The sequence below is a fragment of the Phacochoerus africanus genome, chromosome 1, assembly GCF_016906955.1.
Source record: "Phacochoerus africanus isolate WHEZ1 chromosome 1, ROS_Pafr_v1, whole genome shotgun sequence".
NCBI lineage: Eukaryota > Metazoa > Chordata > Mammalia > Artiodactyla > Suidae > Phacochoerus > Phacochoerus africanus.
In genome coordinates, this window is record NC_062544.1 from 114206383 (window position 1) to 114227227 (window position 20845).

At 54.4% G+C, this 20845-nt stretch overlaps 2 protein-coding genes across 6 annotated transcripts in view; both read left to right on the forward strand.

Annotated features, from left to right (window-relative positions):
* TEX264 (testis expressed 264, ER-phagy receptor) overlaps window positions 1-6288 on the forward strand; it is a 31068-nt gene extending 24780 nt beyond the window's left edge. For all 5 annotated transcript variants that reach the window (XM_047775627.1, XM_047775602.1, XM_047775637.1 and 2 more), the window contains 2 exons: window positions 2219-2387; window positions 5690-6288. In XM_047775627.1, the coding sequence (XP_047631583.1) occupies window positions 2219-2387; window positions 5690-5982 (462 nt within the window). In that variant the 3' untranslated portion in view covers window positions 5983-6288. The remainder of the gene's footprint in view (window positions 1-2218; window positions 2388-5689) is intronic.
* A 4430-nt stretch (window positions 6289-10718) lies between these two features.
* Window positions 10719-20702, forward strand: GRM2 (glutamate metabotropic receptor 2). The gene is made up of 5 exons (XM_047775650.1): window positions 10719-11551; window positions 14039-14876; window positions 16585-17660; window positions 19719-19899; window positions 20133-20702. The coding sequence occupies exons 1-5, from the start codon at window positions 10820-10822 to the stop codon at window positions 20204-20206; spliced, it is 2901 nt and encodes a 966-aa protein (XP_047631606.1). The 5' UTR covers window positions 10719-10819; the 3' UTR covers window positions 20207-20702.
* Window positions 20703-20845: the final 143 nt, after the last annotated feature.

Genomic DNA, 20845 nt, shown 5'->3' on the forward strand with positions numbered 1-20845 from the left:
GGTATGGCCCCATTGTACCTGGAATTTGGGGGTAGGCATAGTCTCTGGTTCCTGGAGGCATTCTCAAAAACCAGCTAGCCTTTGAGAGATGGGCCTCCAGGTAGCTGATGGCCACTCATCGGCTTCCTTTTGTATCCTTTGAATGCCAAGAGCATGGTATGCTGGTGAAGGCCATGCCCTGATTGGTTTCAGAGGGCCTTTTCTTTCCTCTCACAGTCAGGGAAGGACCTAGACCTTCTTTAGGGATCCTCTCTGACCCCAGCCTTAGTGATGTGACACAATTCACTGAGTGGGGCTCAGGTTTGGCATATGCTTACCCTCAAGTGCTGACATTAGAGGGGCCCCAGAGCCTAGTGGTTCCTCATTCCTGGAGTCGTGTTCTTGTTTACCCACCTCCTAAAGACCAGATTGGGGGTGAGCGTGTGGGCAGGTAGAAACATAGAGGCAGCCATTGGTGTGTTCAGAGATGGGAGGAGCTGGATGCATGAACTCATGAGATGGCCTGAAGAGCATCCAGGTTGGTGAAAAAGGTCAGACTCAAACTATTAAAAATAATGACTTTCTGGAGTTAACAGCCGTGGCGTAACAGGATCGGTGGCATCTCGGGAGCACTGAGACGTGGGTTCAATTCCTGGCCCAGCACAGTGGGCTGAGGATCTGGTGTTGCTGCAGCTGCAGCTTGAGTCATGACTGAGACTCGGCTCTGACCCCTGGCCTGGAAACTCCATATGCCTCAGGGTGGCCAAAAAAAAGGGGAAAAAAATGACTTTCCAACTACAACAATGTTGTAAATCAACTATACCACAATAAAAAAAAATTTTTAATGATTTTCCTTTACTGCCCCTGGAGGTATCAGGGCTAGGGTGTCCCACTCTGTGTTTGAGCACACAAAGACTTAGGACAAAAGGCCTTCCCTGGGTCACCTGTGGAGTCAGAGGCTAGACCTTGGGCCAGGACATCCACCCCCCATGCAGCTGGCTGAGGGCCTTGGCTGGATAAACCTTCCCTCCCTCTCTCTCCCAGGAGCTCATTTTTACCTCTCTTCATTTGCTTCAGTTGGAGGGGGGTTCCTCAACTCTATGCTTGGCCAGGCAGGCGGACAAGTGGAGTCCTGGAGTGGCTTCTCCCCACCAGGCAATAAGTCTCTCATTACTGCTAAGTGGAAGGCTCATTTCAGAGCTCATGGTGAGAGCCAGGCGGGTGCTATAAATAGCCGTGTTGTGAAGGTTGGCGGGTGAGCAGTGACAGAGCAGAGGCCTTGTAGTCATCTTAGTGGATAACTGTGCTCCATTGCAGGAGGGGGGGCAGGCTCAGGAGCAAGATGCATTTGACCCCTCTTCTGGTTGTTTTCACTGTCTCAGGGCAGCTCTGGTGTGTATCTGTGCCCTTTCCACACATGCTAGGGGGTGTGGAGCTCTGTGTTCTATGTCCAGGCAGAGGGGAGAAGTATGCCTGTCTCTGCTTTGGACCCTGTGAGCTGACAATTCAGCCCACCAGGAAGTCGGGCAATCTTCACTGTTAGACCTATTTGTCCTGTCTGCTTCTCCAGCCTAGGGTCTGCCTCCTCCCCTTTCACTGAAACTCTGGCTCCGGGTGTGAGAAGATGTGAGAACCAACCACATCTGATTGTCTCGGAGGTTGGCATAGACCTGAACCAGTAGGGGGATGGGAGTAGGAGAGGGGTCTAGCTAGCCTGGAGCTCCTGTCCAAGATTTGTCAGTAACATGTCTGCAAGGGCAGGGAATAGAGATCAAGAAGCACTGGTCTCTACTGATATTGGTGGCTCAGTCAGCATTGTCCAGTGCAGAGAGGAGGTCAGGTCCTGGGGATCCTGAGATGAAAAGTCTGGCAGGTCAGACCTTGACTTGGCTTGGGTGCTTGGGGCCATGGATTGTGGGTTCTATGAGACCACTGCTTTCTGGACTAGCTTTTTGTTCTCAAAATTAGAAGTCCTAGACTCCTGGGTTCTTTTAACACCTGTCCTAGGACTCCCAGGTCCTCAGACCACTGCCCCTTGGAGTGTGGGTCCCTGCCTTTAGGATGCTGAATGTATCCCTCCCTCAGCAGGGATTTGGAGCTTGGGGGAGATTGGGGCAGGAGGCTGAGCCGGCCAGTTCCCTGGCAGGGAATAAGAATGGACAGTTTCTGGAGCCACTCAGGGACAGATGGGTCAGAGGCTGCCCAGGGTTCATTCCACCTTTCTTCACATTCTGACAAGGAGCGGAAGCTGTGTGCCCACCCCCGGCTAGAGATCTACCAGCAAGACCAGATCTACTTCATATGCCCGCTGGCACGGCAGGGAGACTTCTATGTGCCTGAGGTGAAGGAGACAGAGCGGAGAAGCCGGGGGCCTGTGGAGGCCAGCGACACCCAGGTGGATAGCACAGGTATGGAGGGTTGGGGAATGAGGGTGGGGATCTGGCTCAGTTTTACTGTGGGCATCCAAGCAAAACTCGGCAGATATGGAAGGGACCCACCTACCTGTAGGCAGAGTTGCCTGTTTCTAGACACGCCGATCTGATCCATGTGGGTGTGGATTCACACATGTTTCCCCTGGCAGCACAAAGACCCTCCTCAGATGCTGTTTAGATGCAGCAGGAGTACCCTTGGAAATAGATCACAGACAGCTGGATGCTTGTGGGAGGGGGCTGAGGCTGCTTAGGAAAGGTGTCACTTGGGTGGGGCTCATCAGGAAGTGAGATTGGCACTGGATCTAGACGGTAAGAAGGGGAACAAGGTGTTCCTTAATATGAGGCCGAGCCCAGAGCCAGCTGCTTTCTTCCTGCCAGTGAGGAACCAGAGAGCATGCAGAGGGGAGCCAGGGAGCCAGGAGGTCAGTGCCCTGCCCTTCCGTCAGAGCCGGCCTTCATAGCCCAGGTCCAGGCCAGCAGGTTGCTGGCTTGCTCTCAGCCCACCCACCTACCATGACCTTTTGTGACCCTGGGCTGTCCCCAGGGACAAGGGGACCTGCTGGTAACATTCCAGCTGGTCCTAGAGGGTTCAAGGCTTAGCCAGAGCTTGTGACTCTGGAGGTCCATGACTTGTGGGAGTGGTACAGGGCTGGGAGGAGAGTAACTCTTCACCTCCTGTTTTAGGAGACTCCCTTTGTGCATCCAATCTTCAACAGCCAAGGTCACCCTGAGAGACATGTGTTGGCAAGGGCGGGGGGCGGGTACTGAAAGGCAGTCTTCACTCCCTAGGGGCCATGTCCAACACAGTTAACTTCATCTGCCACTTAATTACCTCCATGGGGCACTGCTCCCACCCGCCTGACAGTGCCTGGCAGACACTCTTCAGTGCCCCTACTGTGGACACAGCACATGGCACAAGGTCAGCAGGCCAGGCAGTCCCCAGGGCAGGAAGGGGAGTGCCTTGACCTTCTTTCAACCTCTTTCTGCTGCCTGCTTCCCCCTCCTTGGCCCACCCACCCAGTTCCCCTTCAAAACACCACCTGCCAGGGGTGTTGAAGGACTGCTTGGCACCAGATACAGCTGGCTGCAGCCTAGCTCCCACGCCATCAGCTTCTCGGCCTGTCCTCCCCACCAGCCTGCCCGCCCACTCCCTGGAGTGTGGGCCGAGGGGTCTGCCCACCTCTGACAGGGCCCACCTCTGCCCCCTTGACACCTGGGGTGGACTGTGGGTGTCTGCCTGCCAGGTGCATGCTGCTTGCACAGAAGTGTGTGGTGAGCGCCTGGCTGCCCAAGGCTTGTCCTGTCCTGCCTGCCTCCCTGCTGTGGCCCCCGCTTGGGCAGGGAGGTGAAAGGGGGTGATTAGCTGCCTTGTGCCTGTTATTACATTGATGTATTATTTAGCTCCAGAGAGGTGATGAATATTTGATCTCCTTGCACTGGCTGTGAGCAGTGGAGGAGGGATGGACTGCCACTGAATGAAGGTGGCAGCATCATTCTCTACCCCAGCAGCCTTGGGGACTTAGGTGCCACCCTGCCTTGCCTGGCCTCTTCTGCCCTGGAACACAGGCCCAGGACTCTGAGACTTCCTCCTATGCAGACCTTGGTGGGGCTGGAGGTTTGCCACTTCCCTGCCTTTGCCAGAAGTGTCTGCATGTGTCCAGGGACTATCTTCATTCCAGCACGCTAGGCCCTCGCCTGAAGGGACACCCTTGGGCTCCTTCCTTTTATCACTCCTAGCTGGGAACTGGGAGAGGGAGGAGGAAGCCAGCTGGCAAGTAGGCAGGTTCCCATACCTGGGTCCCAAGAGAGCTCTTGGGTGGGAGGGTGGATAGAACTTAATGGGGCCAGGGAGCAATTACCCCTTTCCTTTGCTCCTTTCAAGCCTGCAGCCTCTGGAGCACCAGTCATCATTTAAGGAGAGAAAGTAGGGCTGGAGTCCTGTCCCTGGATTACAGGGAACCACCCATAACTCAGGCAGTAGTCCTGGTTCACTGTTGAATACCTCCAGCCTAGAAGCCAAGACTGAGGCTCCAGCAAGAAGAGGGCCCCAGGCCAGCAGCCTGGCACTTGCAGGGCTCATCTCACCTCTGCCAGAAGGGCCCAGAGTTCATCTTCTTGGGTCCATAGGGGTTGGGGGAGCAGACCCCAAACCCCCCCACCCTCACTCTGGGCCCCAGCTGAGGCTCAATGAAAGTTCCAGGCCAAGTCCAAATGCCAAGCAGTCCCCAGCTGTGCCGAGCTCAGGGCTTCATCACCATGGAGACAGGATCTGAGGAAGCTGGCCCACCCCTCACCTTATGTGATGTTTGATGGCTGCCCCCATCCCCCTCACACAGGAAGGGAGGCACATCCCCTTCTCTCAATCTGGATTCCTGCACACATTGGGCCTGAGCTCTTTGTCCCTCCTTGCCACCCCCAACTGCTGTCAGTGCCTCTGATCTGCAGGGTTGGGGGATGAATTGAGGGGCTGCTTCCGAACAAGGCAGATGAACCTGCCTGAAAGACATTAGGGGTAGGAGGAGTAGGTTGGGAGGGGTCTCAGGGCTCTCCAGCTGCTGATGGTTGGGGGTGGGTAAGGGCTCCTCTGGGGTGATCCAGGCATAGAGGAAGAAAGCCCTTAAAGTATTTAAAGTCCCAGCACCCTCCTCCCACTCAACTGGTTGAGGATTTCTCAGGACTTCTCCATCCTACTCCTCCCCCGGTTTCCTCCTCAGATTGCGGTTTGGTGTGGGCCAGAGGCAGGGGCCAGCCAATTCCCTGGATGTGGGCACTCCTTGGGGAGCCCTACATAGGGTGAGAGGGACAGGAGAGTGGGCCTCCCGGTCCCTTCTATCTTTGAGCCTTATGGGGAGTGTTCTACATCTGGCCTAGGAAAAACCTCTCTCCAAGCCTGGAATGGGGAGTGGAGGAGGGGACTCTATTTGGGTCTCCTTGTTCTTCCCTCAGCTCCTTATCTTGGGGCTGAGTGGTCCTTAATGGACTGTTGGGGACCAGCGGGCAGCAGGCTTTGTGGAAGTGCAGGAAGCTGAGGGTAGGGAGAGGAGTGCATTGCAGGCTGCCCTCCCTCCCTGTTCTCTCCCTCTGCCCTGTCAGTGCAGCCCCAGTCAGGGCAGAGGGCAGAGAGCAGCCAAAATGAGCCTCTTGAGCCATGAGTAGCTTTATTATTCATGAGCGCACTGTGTATGCTGACTTGCTGGGCTGGTGGTAGAGCCTCAATCCTCTCCCTGGAGGAGAAGGTGGGGGTCCTAACTAACCTGTGCTTCCTCTTCCTGATCCAGGAGCTGATACCATGAGTGACTCAAGTTCTGTAAGCCTGGAAGTGGGTCCTGGCAGCCGGGAGACTTCAGCGGCCACACTGTCCCCTGGGGTGAGCAGCCGTGGCTGGGACGACGGTGACACCCACAGTGAGCATAGTTACAGCGAGTCAGGCGCCAGTGGCTCATCCTTCGAGGAGCTGGACTTGGAGGGTGAGGGACCCTTAGGGGAGCCAAAGCTGAGTCCTGATGCCGAGCCCCTGGGGGCTTCCAAGTGGCCCCGGGAGCCCAGTACTCCTGAGAAGGGCGAGGAGTAACCTGCAGCCTGCGCCTTCCTATGGTGCATTGCTAAGGAACTGAGCAGACTCTTGAGCCCTCTTCCTCCTCCACATCCTGGGCTCAGGCTGGGGCCAGGGGTCTCAGGGAGGCCTGAATTCTGCCACCCTGGGCCTTTAGCTAAGCCTTCTCCTCACTGCCCTCTCGGCTACCAGAGCCAAAGGAGCCGGGACTGTTGTCTGCACTCAGCCCCTGAACACAGGGTGCTACCCTTGTTACATCTCTTTTTCAGATTCATGTTGAAGCTTCCAGGACCCAGAATAAAGCAAATGATTTTCTTTGTTTCACTGGATTTGTACTACACAGTTGTTCCAACTTGGGGAGCCCTGTGCAGCTAGGCCAGGAGTAGGCAGGAGCATCCTCAACCTGAGGAGAGGAGGGAACTTGGCCAGGTACCCTGGGGTGTGATGAGGTAGGGGGAATTGGAGGCCATTCACTCCCTGCTCTGAGACCCGGATTGACAGCTGCTCCTCATTGCAACAGCCACAGAGGCTTCCTCCGGGCTGGAGAGCAGGCAGATCAGGACAAGGGGTCTGAAAACTAGCATGGGGTGCCCTCCCAGGCTCAGGAGTGGGGAGCTCATGGCCTGCCTTTGCTTCCAAGGGATGCTTTTGTGTCTGTGGCTAGAGTGTGCATGAGCTCACACTGGTATCTGCTCAGCTGGTGAGGATGTCTCCGCTCTGCCTGCCAGTGCCTGCATGTGTGCATGTGCATGTGCACATGCCTTCGATAATTTGTATGTAACCACGGATGGGTCAGGTGATGGTGATCCTCAGTGAGGCTGTGCCCAAGTGGGCATCAGGGTGTGATGGTGGCTGGGCATGACTACTCGTGTAGACAGCTTTGTGGCTGTGTGCACGTGTTGCTGTGCCTAGTGTCTAACTGTATATGGTTGTATTATAGGGATGTGAGGCTGGCTACCTGGAAGGGTCGCTCTGGGGGCTTTGTCCAAATATAGCTATCTGTGTGTAGCTATGTATTTGTGTACAGCTTTATGTGTGTGGTTGTGGTTCATGTGTAAAGCTGTTTTTCTGTGTCCATGTGTAAAGCTTTAAGTCTGTGGACATGTCTATATGTACAGCTACATATGTGTCCATGTGTACAGCTGTGTGTGTGGTTTTGCATTCTGCTGTTTGTATGGCCTTGTTCACATGTATAGCTCTGCATGTAAGACTGGGTGTCTGTCTTTGTGTGCACAGCTAGAAGTGCTGGCTGCATAGCTGGGTATGTAACTACACATCTGTGTGCCGCCTCTGGACTGCAACTCATTTGCTGCAGGCCAAGTAATGGGCCACTCAGGCTTGCGCTGCATTGAAAGCCCCATGTCTCTTGTGAGGCTGCCTTGGTGAGTGGACTGGGATTGTTGTGCAGCTCCCCTCACCTCAGCACCTTACTGCTCTCAACCCCTCTGCTCCAGGGACCCAGCCCATCACTCGCTTACCCCAGGGAGAAGTTGCTCTGTAGCTGCCAGAGTGGGTGAGAGCACCAGGAGCCTGAAGACGGCATGTCTGTCTCACCAGCCCTGTCTGACAGCTCTGAACCCTCATCCTGCTGCCACCTTGCCTCCTATTAGTGATGGAGTTTGAGTTTGTTGGGGTTCGATGTGTTGGTCTGTTTCACAGCTGTGCTCTTTCCAAAGCAGTAGGGCATTAGGCTTCTGTGTCCAGAGGAAAAGTCTGACCTTCCTTGGTGACAACCCTCCGTGCTCCCCTTCCCCAGTGACCAAACTCACATGTAGGTGTGTGTACCAGAGGGACCTGGGCTTAGTGTGTGCTCACTTGCTCATGTGTCTGAGCTAGCCTTGCCTCTACTGACACCTGTGGAAGAAAGGCCTGCACCAGGGGAACATGTGTAGAGATGCTGTGCCCCTTAGCACTTCGTGTTTGTGTGCTATGGCTCTGGGACTAATTCTGGGTGCAGGCTCCTTCCCCAAATCCTTCAGCACAGTCTGGTATTGCAGATTACCCACCACTACCTCCCCAGGGGCATCCTTCCCCACCCTGCAACAGAAGGGAAAAAGAGTCAAGAACATCTCCTCAGAGCTGTCCTCCCTCTGCTTAGGCTCCAGCTCTCATTCCCTCCTACGCAGCAGCCAGTTTCAGGAGCCTCTTCCCCAGCCCCCTTCCCTCCCAGATCCCCCTGCCAGCCCAGCTTGTCCCTCAGGGTTGACCGTTACCCCTGGTCCTATAGGCCCCCCCTCCCCATGTTGCTGTCTCTTTTCCTTTGCACATGAGACTGGAGGTTAGTGGAGGTGTGGGGGAAAGTCACTGCTTTGTTTGTGGGGGGTGGGGGAGTAATATCTTTAAAGGTCATCTGCAGGAAGGAAGAAAAGGTCCCACCCTCCTCGGACCTCACCCTCCCCACCCCATTTTTTCCTCCTAGTGACTCAGGCCCTAGCTTTCACTTGGTGCTGAAGACACATGCCCTCACGCCAGGCCTGGCATGTGGACTGACTGCAGTGCATGGGTTTGCAGAATGGATGTGAGGACAGGCCATCCACCTGTCTCCCACGTGCCCCTTTACTTACCTCCAGTCACAGCCCACAACTCTAGAACCAACTCAGCTGCTCTCAGAGATGGGAGCCCATAGCACTGTGTGCATCTCCGGGGCTCAATGACCTTCCCAGCCCCTTGCCCTATGCCCGCTGCTCTCTGGGACGCAGTCTGACTTGGGCAGAGGGGGCCAAAAGGCACCTGCTCCAGCCCAGAGCGCAAGCACTCAGAGATTCAGCACCACGCGGTGGACAGCTCCGGGCTGGTGGTCCTGAAGTAGAGGGGACGCTGAAGGAGTCCGAAAGGAGGCGGAGGCCAGGTTGGGCGCGGGAGATCTGGAGGAGGAATGGAGGAGGGGCTGGGGGCGGGCCGGGGCCGGGGGCGGGGCGGGCTGCGATTGAAAGCGCCAGTTGAGCGGGCGGCATAGAGCACAGAGCCGCGGAGCCAGCAAGCGAGCGAGGGAGCTATCGGGAGCTGGAAACCCGCGCCCCCGGCTCCTCTCCGTTTCTCGCCGTGCCAGAGCCAGGTGCGCAAGGTAGGATAAGCCGGGTGGTGCCGCAGCCGCTGCAGACCTTATCGATCCTGACCCCACGTCCGGGAGTCCCTGGGGCCCTCGAGCTCAGGGGCTAGCTAGAGCGTCCAGACGGTGCTCACCAGGAGCTGCGAAAAGCGGGAAGAGAGCCCCCCGTGTTCCGCTTTTCTTCCCCAAAGAACGCACACCCTGCATCTAGCTCCCTCATTCCTTCTGCCCCTCCGTCCTTTGGTCAGTGTTTCTATCTGTGCCTCTGTCTTTGTCTCAGCCTCTCAGGCTCCATCGCTCCCTCCCGGAATTTTGTGGTCCAGGCCCCCAGCTGCCCTCTTTCAGGATGCTCTCCCCCTTTAGGGTTCCATCCCTGTTAGAGCTCTGGTCCTAGGTGCCCCCGTGGGAAGCTCATGGTCTTGACCTGTTTGGGCCTCAGCCCCCATCTGGGTCCCTGTGTTGGTCTTCATGCTTGCCTCTCTCCTGTTTGTCTGCTTGAGCTGCTTCTTTCTGGGTATCCACAGGATCACAGTCCCCCTGGCCTGGCCTGGTCCCAGTGGGAGATTAACCCTGGGGAGTTGAGGGGGCAAAATGAAGAGCCCAGTCTCTGTGGACAGGACCTGGGGTCCTTGAACTAGTTCTGCCCTTCTTCAGGCTCAGTTTCCCTCTCCTAGCCTTCCCAAGCCTGTGTGATTTTGAGATCCTATGTGAGATGGGTGCCTGGGAGGGCAGCTGGAGCACAAATGATGAGGTGCAGAGTGGGAAAGGGAGACAGGGTCTCTGAGGGCCAGGACCAGGGTAAACAGGGCCCTGAGGTTGAGGATGGGGAGACTAGAGATGGTGATTTTTCTCTGCTTGATTCTGAGCTGAGGAGAAAACAAAAGCAAAAAGTCTCAAACGTCATTCAACATAGAGCTAAAATGTCCAAAAAGTCTCACCTTGAGCTGTTTTGTAATCTTGACCAGACGAACTGCCCCCAACCCATGATACACACATACAGTCACATCTACTTTCCCTATTGATTTTAGGATCTGTGGCCACTTCACTGTCCCTCCCTGGGTCCAGCCTCTCTACCTTGCTTAACTTCCAAGGCCTAACTTCCTCAGTCATGGAGCTCTGGGGATGGCTTTTTAAGAACCAGAGGCCAAGACCCCCCCCCCTTGGGTGCTCACCAGGGCTCCAGTTTCCCTAGTGGTCGGAGACTAACTACCCTTTAGAGGGTCTTCCTTCCCTCTTCCCTGGTGGGTTCTCCACCAGCAATAGCTCCTCTTTGGAAACCTAAGGCTCAGGGTGGGAACTGGACCCCTAAGTTTGTCACTGTGACCTGCTGCAAAGCTGTTGACTTTGGGGTCCCAGGAGGTTTGTGCAGGGTGTTGGACATTCTTCTAAGTCTCCTGTTTTCTCTTTGGGCCTCTACTCTCTGCAGCCCTGCATCTCTGCTAAATTTGGTTTTTGTTTTGTTTTGTTTTGTTTTTGTCTTTTTTTTTTGCTATTTCTTGGGCTGCTCCCATGGCATATGGAGGTTCCCAGGCTAGGGGTCCAATCAGAGCTGTAGCCACCGGCCTACGCCAGAGCCACAGCAACGCGGGATCCGAGCTGCGTCTGCAACCTACACCACAGCTCACGGCAACGCCGGATCGTTAACCCACTGAGCAAGGGCAGGGATCGAACCCGCAACCTCATGGTTCCTAGTCGGATTCGTTAACCACTGCGCCATGATGGGAACTCCTCTGCTAAATTTGGGATGGGCACAGAGCCCATCTCCAGTCCCAGATCAGAGCAGGCCTGTGAGACAGGCCCAAGGCTATGTCCCAGGAGTTTAGTCTAATTAGGAAAACCACCTCTCCATGGCTCCTTAGCTCCAGGGAAAGGAGTTTAGGGGAGGCAGAGTCAGAAGGGGTAGCCACCCTCGGGTTCCACTTCTCCCCTACCTGTTTGTCTTTCTTTCTCTGCAGGAGCTGGGTCTCTCCTCATCCTCTTCCTGTCTGTCCTTTCCTGGTCCTTTTCCAATACTCTTTGCCTTTGCTGCTTCTACCTTCATCTCCTGGAGACCCAGGTCTGCTGGACCCATCCATCCCCTTTGGGGCCATGGGATCACTGCTTGGGCTCCTGGCTCTCCTGCTGCTGTGGGGTGCTGTGGCTGAGGGCCCAGCCAAGAAGGTGCTGACCCTGGAGGGGGACCTGGTTCTGGGTGGGCTGTTTCCTGTACATCAGAAGGGCAGCCTGGCAGAGGAGTGTGGTCCTGTCAATGAACATCGTGGCATCCAGCGCCTAGAGGCCATGCTTTTTGCACTAGATCGTATCAACCGAGACCCGAGCCTACTGCCAGGTGTGCGCCTGGGGGCACACATACTCGACAGTTGCTCCAAGGACACACATGCTCTGGAGCAGGCACTTGACTTCGTGCGTGCCTCACTCAGCCGTGGTGCCGATGGCTCACGCCACATTTGCCCCGACGGCTCTTATGCCACCCATGGTGATGCTCCCACTGCCATCACTGGTGTCATTGGCGGCTCCTACAGTGATGTCTCCATCCAGGTATGTGGGGGCTGTTTAATTGGGGGTTGGGGAGGGAGGCCAGAGGTGGGGGCCTGGAATTCCTGCTGATTAGGGACTCTGAACTATGATGGATTGGAAGAAGGACTGGAAATTTCCTTTGAGTAGCTTTTTATAGAGACTAAGAAAGTGCTCCTATGACATATTTGAGGTCAATTTATAGAGATTTTTGTGGAAGGAAAACATCTCACTTCCAACACACACACAAACATCACCACCACTCCTACCACCCCCAACCCCAACCCCCACACACCTGATGTTAAACAGCCCTAAGAAGCTTAATACGCCTTTTGAGTCAGAACTCCAGGTTTGAATCCTGGCTCCCTCACTTACTGTGTGACTCTGGGCACTATTTGTTGCTTCTGTGTCTCAGTTTCATCCTTATAAAATGGGTCTCATGGTATTTATCACTCTTGGGGCGTGGTAGAAATTTAATGAGGTAATATACGCAAAGCATGTATCAGGTGGCCTGACCAGTCATAAGGACGTAATCAGTATTAGCTATTACTGTTGTTAAGCCTTTTTATAGATGAGGAAACTGAGGCTTGGAGAGAGGCAAACCACAAGTTAAGGTGCTCATAAAGTAGAGACATGACCCTAGGGCTCTCTGCCAAGGGCCTCTGGGACTGTCAGTTCATTTCTCCATGGATTGGAAAGGAGTGGAAGATGGAAGCCAAAAGCAGCACAGAGAAGAGAAATGGGTGGGGGGCCCAGAAGGAAGAAAAGCAAGATGTGTGTGGAGATGAGAGGGAAGATACCCAAAGGTCTTAAAGGGGTGCAAGATCTAAAGAGGTGAGAAGGGGAGGGGACCAGGCTCTCCTTCCTGCTCTCTCACAAGGGGGCAGCAGAGAAGGTATCAGCTAATGTCTCTTGGCATGCCTGGCTGCTTTAACCCAGGTGGGATCTTCTCTGCTCCTGACTGGGTCCCTCCTCTTGCCCGGACACTTAACCTGCCTGGTGCCCAGCATAGGCTGCTGGAAGGTATTGCCAGAACTGGGATCAGGGTTAGGGGTTGCAAGGAGGGCCTTGTCTGGGGCCTCAGCTTCTTTTTGGAGGTCAGCAGAGGGCATTGTCATCAGAAGCAGGGCGAGGACCCCCGACCAGGAATGCTTGTTTAGGAGAAAGGAAGCAGGAGTCTGAACCATGGAGGCAGCTTCTGGCCTAGGGTGGGGGAGTCCTGCTCATCCCCCTATTTCAGGGACTTCATTACCAATCCTGTTGTCCCAGCTACTGGAGGTGGTCAGTAGTAGCTTGGACAGGTGTGACTGTGGCAGCACCTACATTCACAGCCCTGGATTGGGAGCAGGGATGGGTAGGCAGCCTTCCACCTACTGATGTCTTCAGAGGCATCTGGGTTGCTTTCCCAGCACACCACCTCCACTATTCTCTTCAGGGCCCCATGCATTCATCTCCAGGAACCCAGTTATCTTCCTCTGACCCCAAGCTGCCGTCTCCCGCACCAGGGCCCACACCTCAGCATCAATCTTCTTTTTGCTTGTCTGGGTCAAAACAAGGCTCAGCCCTTTATCCTTAGGCTGTACATACCTGTTAATGATTCCTCCACATTCCTGCCCCTTTTCTTTTGCCCAAATCCCTATCATCTTCCAGATGCCAGGCACTGTGGTTTCACATGCATCATTATTTTTATTTGCTCAGCAACCTTGTTAGGCAGGAATGAGAACCTAAGGCTCAGGGAGGTTTGCTAACTTGCCCAGGGGCACGGGAAGTACAGAGACAGCATTGGCATTGTCAGAGGGAGAGCTCATGTCCCAGTGGCAAATACGGGATCTAACTCCCTCTTATGGAACCTGGGTCTTCTCTGTCACCTAACTCACCATCCCACTGCATCCTTGGCTGGACCCCACTCTTAAGGGCAGGTCCCAGGGGTGTGGGTGGGAGATGGGCTGCCAGGCAGGAAGCCTCATTTATTTCAGGCTCAGGAATCCAATTCTTGGGCTTCAGGGCTATGGAGCCCTCAAATCTGGGTCTTCCTTCCTGGGGGAGACTTTTCCTTCTTTCTCCATCGTCCCATTGGGATTGACTCGGGAAGGGTTACCTGTCAGAAACAAGTGGAGAACTTAAGAGTCCTGAGCATCCAAGATGCCATCTAGTGCCTCCTGCCTGAGCAGCCAGTTGCCAACCTCTCTCAACCCAGGACTAGGGCCTTCCCTTAGTTCTCTCCTTTTGCTACTGCCATGTGTCTGAAGTGAGACAGTAGAGAGGTTCAAGTATGGCACTGGACCCTGTTGCCTCTGCCCTGGGTCTTCTCTTTCTCAGCCCTTGGGAAGGGATAGAAAAATTCCTGTCCCCTGGAGGAAGACACAGCAAGGCAGGATATAGGCCTTTTGGGAGACAGATGCCTCAGAGCTATACAGGCACTTGATCCTGAGGTCTGATAGCTGTGGGGAACATATCTGTCTCTGGCATTTGACTTGGTCTCTATCTTTGCCCTCTCTACCCCTTCCCCAGGTGGCCAACCTCCTGCGCCTATTTCAGATCCCCCAGATCAGCTATGCCTCCACCAGTGCCAAGCTGAGTGACAAGTCCCGCTATGACTACTTCGCCCGTACAGTGCCCCCTGACTTCTTCCAAGCCAAAGCCATGGCTGAGATTCTCCGCTTCTTCAACTGGACCTATGTGTCCACTGTGGCATCTGAGGGTGACTATGGTGAAACAGGCATCGAAGCCTTTGAGCTAGAGGCCCGTGCCCGCAACATCTGTGTGGCCACCTCGGAGAAGGTGGGCCGAGCCATGAGCCGTGCGGCCTTTGAGGGAGTGGTACGATCTCTGCTGCAGAAGCCCAGTGCCCGAGTGGCTGTCTTGTTCACCCGTTCTGAGGATGCCCGTGAGCTCCTTGCTGCCACCCGACGCCTCAATGCCAGCTTCACCTGGGTAGCCAGTGATGGCTGGGGGGCCCTGGAGAGTGTGGTGGCAGGCAGCGAGGGTGCTGCTGAAGGCGCCATCACCATAGAGCTGGCTTCCTACCCCATTAGTGACTTTGCCTCCTACTTCCGGAGTCTGGACCCCTGGAACAACAGTCGGAACCCCTGGTTCCGCGAGTTCTGGGAGCAGAGGTTCCGCTGCAGCTTCCGGCAGCGAGACTGTGCAGCCCACTCCCTGAAAGCTGTGCCCTTTGAGCAAGAGTCAAAGATCATGTTTGTGGTCAATGCAGTGTATGCCATGGCCCATGCACTGCACAATATGCATCGTGCCCTCTGCCCCAATACCACCCACCTCTGTGATGCAATGCGGCCTGTCAATGGGCGCCGCCTCTACAAAGACTTCGTGCTCAACGTCAAATTCGATGGTAAGTGCTAGCCAATGTCCATCAGGCTGCTGGCTCTCAGGGGGTGAGAAGGAGCAGGCCCTCAGGTTCTAGTATGTGGCTAACAAAGCATAGCCAACAGCAAGTAAGGAACTTACCCATGACAAGAACAGCTAGGTAGAGAGGACCAAAAGGAGCCAGGACTGAGGGTCCACCTTCTGAGATCCTTCCAGAGAGTAGATTTTTGACCTGATCCTGTGCTGTGAGGGTCTTTGGTTCCTGTTTGGACTTTACCCTCAATCTCTTGTCTCTTTATCTCACAGGGAATAGGGATTGGGAGACCTCAAATCCATTGTCAGGCAGCAAAATATCAGTGAGAGTCAGAATAAAGGTACATCAGGATGACACTATTTCCTAGGAAAATTTCTATTCCAAATCTTGATTTTCCACTCAAGGTGGCCACAGTCTCTTCAAACCAAAAGGTTTTTTTTCTTTTTTTTGTGGGTTTTTTTTTTTTTTTGTATTTTTAGGGCTGCATGTATGGCATATGGAAGTTCCCAGGCTAGGGATTGAATCAGAGCTGCAGCTGCCAGCCTACACCTCAGCCACAGCAACGCGGGATCCGAGCCACATCTGTGACTTATACCACAGCTCATGGCAATGCTATATCCTTAACCCACTGAGTGAAGCCAGGTATCGAAACTATCCTATACTAGTTGTGTTCATAATGTGCTGAGCCAGAATGGGAACTCTCAAAAGTTATTTTAATAAAAGTTCCAGCTTCAAGGAAAATAAAGGCCTCAGAATCATCGCCGTGTTTCGGGAAGAATCGCTGTGGGAACAGTGGGAGAGGGAGCCAGGGCTGACAAAGCTTAGAGCACTGGCCCAGGAATAAGACCAATAGTAATTCCAATAAGATTGACATTCAGTGTTTTGGGAGAATCAGGGTGGGGTTAGTGTTGCATTTGGATCTGGTTGAGTTGACATTAGAGCAAGGATAAAATTAGCCCACTGGGCTAGGTGAAATTTATGGTAGGGTTCATGTTCTTGAGGATTTTGAGGCTGGGTAGAAAGAGCAGGCGCTGTAGCATTCACCATGGGGCCTTAAGCACATCATCCACTAACTTGAACTCCATTTCTCAGTGGGAAATGAGAGGATGGGGGTCCTGCCTCCTGAGTCTGGCTGGGAGAAGTGAGGTTCACAGGTGCATAGAAGTGGGCAGTAATCTGTGAGCTGCCTGCCAAGCACATTCTAAACATCAGTGGTTCCAGGTGACTGCTGAGATTAGGATTCAGCTCGTACTGGGATCAGTGTTAGGATTGATGAAGGGCTGGAGCTGGAGTTGTCATTGATAGGATTAAGTGGGACCAGGACTAGACCTGAAGTCAAGTTCAGTTTTGGGGGTGTCTCAATGTTAAGTTTGGGGAAAGGGCTGTGGTGTGTCTGGGAACTGGGTTGGAGCATCTAAAGCTGGGTTTGGGGAGTCCTAGTTGGGGGCTGTTGTGGGCCTTAGGTTTGTGGGCCTGGATTTTAAGATTGGGATTCTAGTTGGAGCTTTGGGTTGAGGTTTGTTGTAGCCTCTCATGAAGTAAAACAGCTGGGGTTAGGCTGGCTTTAGTGCTAGGGTGAGGATCAGAAGAATGAAGACTGGCCTCAGCTCTGGGGTTTGGGTTCCATGTTAGGTGGGGGTTGAGGTCACTTTAGGATGACCCATCAATAACCCTCTCTTCCTTTCCTCCCCTACCGCAGCCCCATTCCGCCCAGCTGACACACACAGTGAGGTCCGCTTCGACCGCTTTGGTGATGGCATTGGTCGCTACAACATCTTCACCTACCTGCGGGCCGGCAGTGGGCGCTATCGCTACCAGAAGGTGGGCTACTGGGCAGAAGGCCTAACCTTGGATACCAGCCTCATCCCATGGGCCTCACCCTCAGCTGGGCCCCTGCCTGCCTCTCGCTGCAGTGAGCCCTGCCTCCAGAATGAGGTGAAGAGCGTGCAGCCTGGGGAGGTCTGCTGCTGGCTCTGCATCCCCTGCCAGCCCTACGAGTACAGGCTGGATGAGTTCACCTGTGCTGACTGTGGCCTGGGCTACTGGCCCAATGCCAGCCTGACCGGCTGCTTCGAGCTGCCGCAGGAGTATATCCACTGGGGTGATGCCTGGGCCTTGGGACCTGTCACCATTGCCTGCCTGGGTGCCCTGGCCACCCTCTTTGTGCTGGGTGTCTTCGTGCGGCACAATGCCACCCCAGTGGTCAAAGCCTCCGGCCGGGAGCTCTGCTACATCCTGCTGGGTGGCGTCTTCCTCTGCTACTGCATGACCTTCGTCTTCATTGCCAAGCCATCCACAGCAGTGTGCACCCTACGCCGCCTAGGTTTGGGCACTGCATTCTCAGTCTGCTACTCAGCCCTGCTCACCAAGACCAACCGCATTGCACGTATCTTTGGTGGGGCCCGAGAGGGAGCCCAGAGGCCACGCTTCATCAGCCCTGCCTCTCAGGTGGCCATCTGCCTAGCCCTTATCTCAGGCCAGCTGCTCATCGTGGCCACCTGGCTAGTAGTGGAGGCACCAGGCACAGGCAAGGAGACAGCCCCTGAGCGGCGGGAGGTGGTGACATTGCGCTGTAACCACCGAGATGCTAGCATGTTGGGCTCACTGGCCTATAATGTACTCCTCATTGCGCTCTGCACGCTCTACGCCTTCAAGACTCGCAAGTGCCCAGAGAACTTCAATGAGGCCAAGTTCATTGGCTTCACCATGTACACCACCTGCATCATCTGGCTGGCCTTTCTGCCCATCTTCTATGTCACCTCCAGTGACTACCGGGTGAGCTACCAGCAAGGAGGCGGGGAAGGAGGGCAGAGCCAGACACAGGACCCTCTGTTTCCTGGTATCATTTAATCTTCTTATAACTTTGAGGCTTCAACAGGTTTAGTGCTCACCCAAGGCACACAGCTTGTGGTGGCCCAGTTGGGACTGGATCCCAGAGGAAGGTGGAAAAACTGAGTGGGGCCTGGGGAAATGGCTATGGAGGTGGAAGAATTAGAGCTGAGAAGAGATTTTAGGGCTCAGAGATCATCTCCTAACCCTGGAGGAGGTGGAGGTGTGGAAATAAGTCCAAATGAGCAGAGGCTCTACCCTGCTCCACTGAGGAGCTGGTTGCAGAAGAGGTGACCTAGTCTCTGCTCTTGTGGAATTCCTGCACCAGCAGGGTGATTGACCAAAGAGCTGCTGACTGGTTTAGGTTGACAAAGGTCCCAGTGAGAATACAGAAGAGGAAAGTGTGTAGGTGGTGGTGGTGGTGGTGGTAACGGTGCGTGTGTGTGTGTGTGTGTGTGTGTGTGTGTGTGTGTGTGTGTGTGTGTGTGTAGGGAGTCGGGGAGGGCTTCTTGGAAGAGGAGTCCTTGAACTGGACTCTACAACATAGGAAGGTTGGAATAGATAGGGTGGAGGAGGTAGCAGAGGACAGCCAAAACATGCTGATTGGAGTGGAGGGTCTGCATTGTACCCCTATCCCTGAGTTGAGGTGGGGAGGCATACACAGTGGAAAGGTAGGCAGAAGTGAGAGGGAAGCAGGAATGAGAATCGCAGGGCTATCGAGCCAGCGGCCCCAGAGGGTACCATGCTCTGATGCCCTTTGGAGCTGTGCAGTATGGCATGGTGCCCTCAGAGCTTTGCAACCCTAGGGTTGAGAAATGAAACTAGAGTGAGCAGGAAAGGTGAAGCAGAGAAGGGGGAGAATCTGGGGTTAGGGTTCAGAAAGGTCAAAGCAGGTGAAAACTACCCTAGTTGGTGACTTCTAAGCAAAATCCCAACTGGCACTGAGTGCTCAATGGGTCTCCTCAGCTTCTAGGGGCAATGGCTGCTTTAGATGGGGTGGTTGGAGAAGGCCTCTCTGAGAAGGTAACAGGTTAGCTGAGCTCTGAATACTAAGAAGATAATCTTTGTTAATCCTCATGACTCAGGAGTAAACTCCATGGCTCTCCCCGTTTTACAGATGAAGAATCGGAGACTCAGGGAGGTTCAATCCCTTGCCTAAGTTCACTCAGCTTGGGAATATAGAGCAGGGTCTGAACTGACAATCTTAACAATTAAAGGAGCAGGAAAATCGAGGCAAGAGCCCCTGCAAAGGCCCTTTCCCTCAGGATGGAGGTATGGTGGGCAGTGCTGGGGGCCAGGGACGGCTGGGCTTGGCTGCTCTTGCACCTGCTGGACCACCTGCCTGGGTGGTGGAGGCCAGAGCTGGGGAGGGAATCTGCACTGACTCAGCCTGCACTTGCATATGATTTGCATTTGCATGCCAATCATAAGTTGCTCAGGACTCACTCTGGAGGTACACACACAGTTCCCACACATGCAGGCACACATTCACACATACCTGCACACATGCATGCAGACGCACAAATGCGTATCCATCCACTCACACACATGCACATGCTGGCATGCTTGGTATATATCCACACCTTCCCAGCTACACACATCCCTGTACATGTATCCTATACTTGCACGCACATTTGCACACTCTCTCCACCCCCTGCATACATAGTGCCACACAGATACATGTGCGCTCACACACATGTACTCTACACCTGTACCCCTCACACATACACACACACCTGCACATGCACTCCTATGCATCCATGCCCCCCTGCATGCTCACCCCCACAGCTAGAACTGAGTTCTTCCTGGGAAGATGCTGCACTGGGGCTGATGCTGGGACTGTGACCAACCTTCCTAAAAATCCTTTGGGGCTTGGCAAACAGACCAAGGTCCAATGTTGGATGCTTTTGGCCTCCCCTACTCCCTACCCCACTGCCCGGGCAGGGTTCCTAGGGCCAGGCCCAGGCCTTTGGGATGGACTCATCTTGACCTCTCCCATCACAGGTACAGACCACCACCATGTGTGTGTCAGTCAGCCTCAGTGGCTCCGTGGTGCTTGGTTGTCTCTTCGCACCCAAGCTGCACATCATCCTCTTCCAGCCACAGAAGAACGTGGTTAGCCACCGTGCACCCACCAGTCGCTTTGGCAGTGCAGCTGCCAGAGCCAGCTCCAGCCTTGGCCAAGGTCAGAATCTCTCTGCCCTAAGCACCCCTCTCCATCTGTGCCCCCTTCTCCCCATCTCAGCTCCTCAGTATGGGGTCTGCTCCCTGGGTTCCTGAGGTATTGCTGAGATTCCTTGGCTGGGGATGGAGTGCCCTGGATGAGGTGAAAGGAGTAGATGGGCTGGTGGTGGTGAGCTGCACCCCCAGTATAAGGGAACTTGGGGCTGGCCCCAACCTCCAACTTCCTTTCCCTAGGGTCTGGCTCCCAGTTTGTCCCCACTGTTTGCAATGGCCGAGAGGTGGTGGACTCAACAACATCGTCGCTTTGAGGATCCCCACAGTCCTGCCCTGACATGGCTGCTCCCCAGAACCTGGTGCAGACCCATGTCCAGGGCCAGGAGGAAGATGGCTGGAGCACTGCAATAACGCCATCCCTATGCCTGTCCCCATTGCCACTTACCAACCTACTTACTCCAGCCCTTCAGGATCAGAGGTCAGGGTCCTTGGCCTGGGATCCTCTAATGACCACCAACTGCCCTTGCAGCTGTGTTCCCACCTTGCCAGGCCTGGGACTCAGAAGGGAGCAAGCCAGGGTCTACTCTGCCCTGGAACAGTGTGGCTGAGGACTGCAGGCCCCCATCCCCAATCAGTAAAGGTGCTTCCAGCCGTGCCCCTCCCTCCTTCTAGGGCCTTTAAAATTTTTTATATAAGTTATTCTGGGATGGGGAGGGGGTAATCATGGGGGCCATCCATCCCCCTGCAGAGTAGTTTGTCCTGTGGTTTATTTTGTATTATCTGTAAATAAAGTGTCTTTATTTTAAAAAAAATTACTCTTTGTCTCTAATCCAGGGAGGTCACTCACCCCTGCCACAGTCTTTCAACCTTCATTTTGCCAGTTTTATTCACTCTGCTCTGTGTCTATGCTAGGACCCTGTGGCCACAAAATAGACCCAGTCACGACTGGAGGA